Source organism: Priapulus caudatus, unplaced genomic scaffold (genome assembly GCF_000485595.1).
Source record: "Priapulus caudatus unplaced genomic scaffold, Priapulus_caudatus-5.0.1 Scaffold413, whole genome shotgun sequence".
In the NCBI taxonomy this organism is placed as follows: domain Eukaryota; kingdom Metazoa; phylum Priapulida; class Priapulimorpha; order Priapulimorphida; family Priapulidae; genus Priapulus; species Priapulus caudatus.
This window is the reverse complement of record NW_014577474.1, coordinates 300,080-301,499: the sequence shown is the minus strand read 5'-3', so window position 1 is coordinate 301,499 and position 1,420 is coordinate 300,080. Positions and strand designations below refer to the sequence as shown.

Genomic DNA, 1,420 nt, shown 5'->3' with positions numbered 1-1,420 from the left:
GACGTGTCGTCGTTATAAGTAACATACGGTGATGCCGTGTACGATCAAGCTCGATACTCTTAATTTCGAGCTCTGCTATATGTGTCCTTCATCTACAGGCCTACAGACGTGGTGATGCTGGCTACCACGAGTGTTTCGCACAAAAAAAAAACAACTCAACCCCCCCAAATTTTCTTCTTTTTTTTTCCGTAGTACCCACTTTTACGCCACAACAAACACAACCCCCCCCCACCCTACAACCCTGCTCTCTCATCTCCTCTTTCTCTCCTCTCTCTCTCCTCTCTCTCTATCTTCTCTCATCTCTCTATCCTCTCTCTCTCTCTCTCTTTTCTCTCTCTCTCTCTCTCTCTCTACTCTCTCTCTCTCTCTCTTTCTCTCTCCCTCTCCTCTCTGCCTCTCTCCTTTTCTCTCTCTCTCTCTCTCTCTCTCTCTCTCTCTCTCTCTCTATCTCTCTCTGGAGGTGGCACGGAACGCTTGCAGACAGCACGGAATAATCTGGCACGCCACGGGTGAATTGGAGCAGGCTTGCAGGCGAAAGACATGATACGCGGTGTGGCCGACATGAAATGTTTTTTTATCACACGGAATGCCAGATTTGACACGAAACACTTGCTGCTCGAGATAGCACGGAACGATCAACATGACATGAAATGTTTGCCGACAACACAGAACACTCGAGGTGATGCGAAATGCTTGCAGACGACACATAATCATTGTAGATGACACAGAATGCTTGTAGACAACACGGAATGCTTGAAGTGACGTGAAATTCTGGAAATGACGTGGAATGCTTGGAGACAGTGCTGAACACTTACAGATGGTCCGGATGAAGTTTCTGTTGTGGATCGGGAAGACTGGCGATGCTGCGGAGATGGAATAGGCAATACAGCATGCGGTCGACCGATGTGGTGCTTCCTACAGTTTCTACCCTCAAGGATTGGACACCCCGGCTATTTCACTCACGCAGCCACTGCCTCGAGCCACCAACAGCGTCAGCGATATTGTTTGTCTTGCTATATTAATATCGCTAGACGGAGGTGCAGATGGAGACATGAGATAGAGGGGGGCATGGGAGGAGGGTCGATTCCCCGCAACATTGACTCTATGAGATTGAAAATTTTTATATACAATTTTATGGAATGGTTTCAGATGTGTGTGTGCGTGTGCGTGTGCGTACTCGAGAAAATCAGGTAACTCGAGAAAATCACGTGATAAAAATGGCTTCATTCGCAGCTGTAGTACACTCGAATTATTAAAAGCCGGAGATAAAACACTTACGCAGACGCACGCGTACGTACACTCACGAAAGAAAGCACGCACGAACACGAACACATACACACACGCGCGCGCGCGCACGCACATGCACGCACGGACGCACACACACACACACACACACACACACACACACACACACACACAC

The 1,420-nt window shown here is 48.3% G+C and overlaps 1 protein-coding gene across 1 annotated transcript in view; it reads right to left on the bottom strand.

Moving 5' to 3' along the window:
- The window catches only part of LOC106810147 (NADH dehydrogenase [ubiquinone] 1 alpha subcomplex assembly factor 5-like), a 5,732-nt gene extending 4,604 nt beyond the window's left edge, over positions 1-1,128 (bottom strand). The window contains exon 1 of the mRNA XM_014813427.1: positions 816-1,128. Coding sequence (XP_014668913.1) covers positions 816-892 — 77 coding nt within the window. The 5' untranslated portion in view covers positions 893-1,128. The remainder of the gene's footprint in view (positions 1-815) is intronic.
- Between the last annotated feature and the right edge of the window lie 292 nt (positions 1,129-1,420).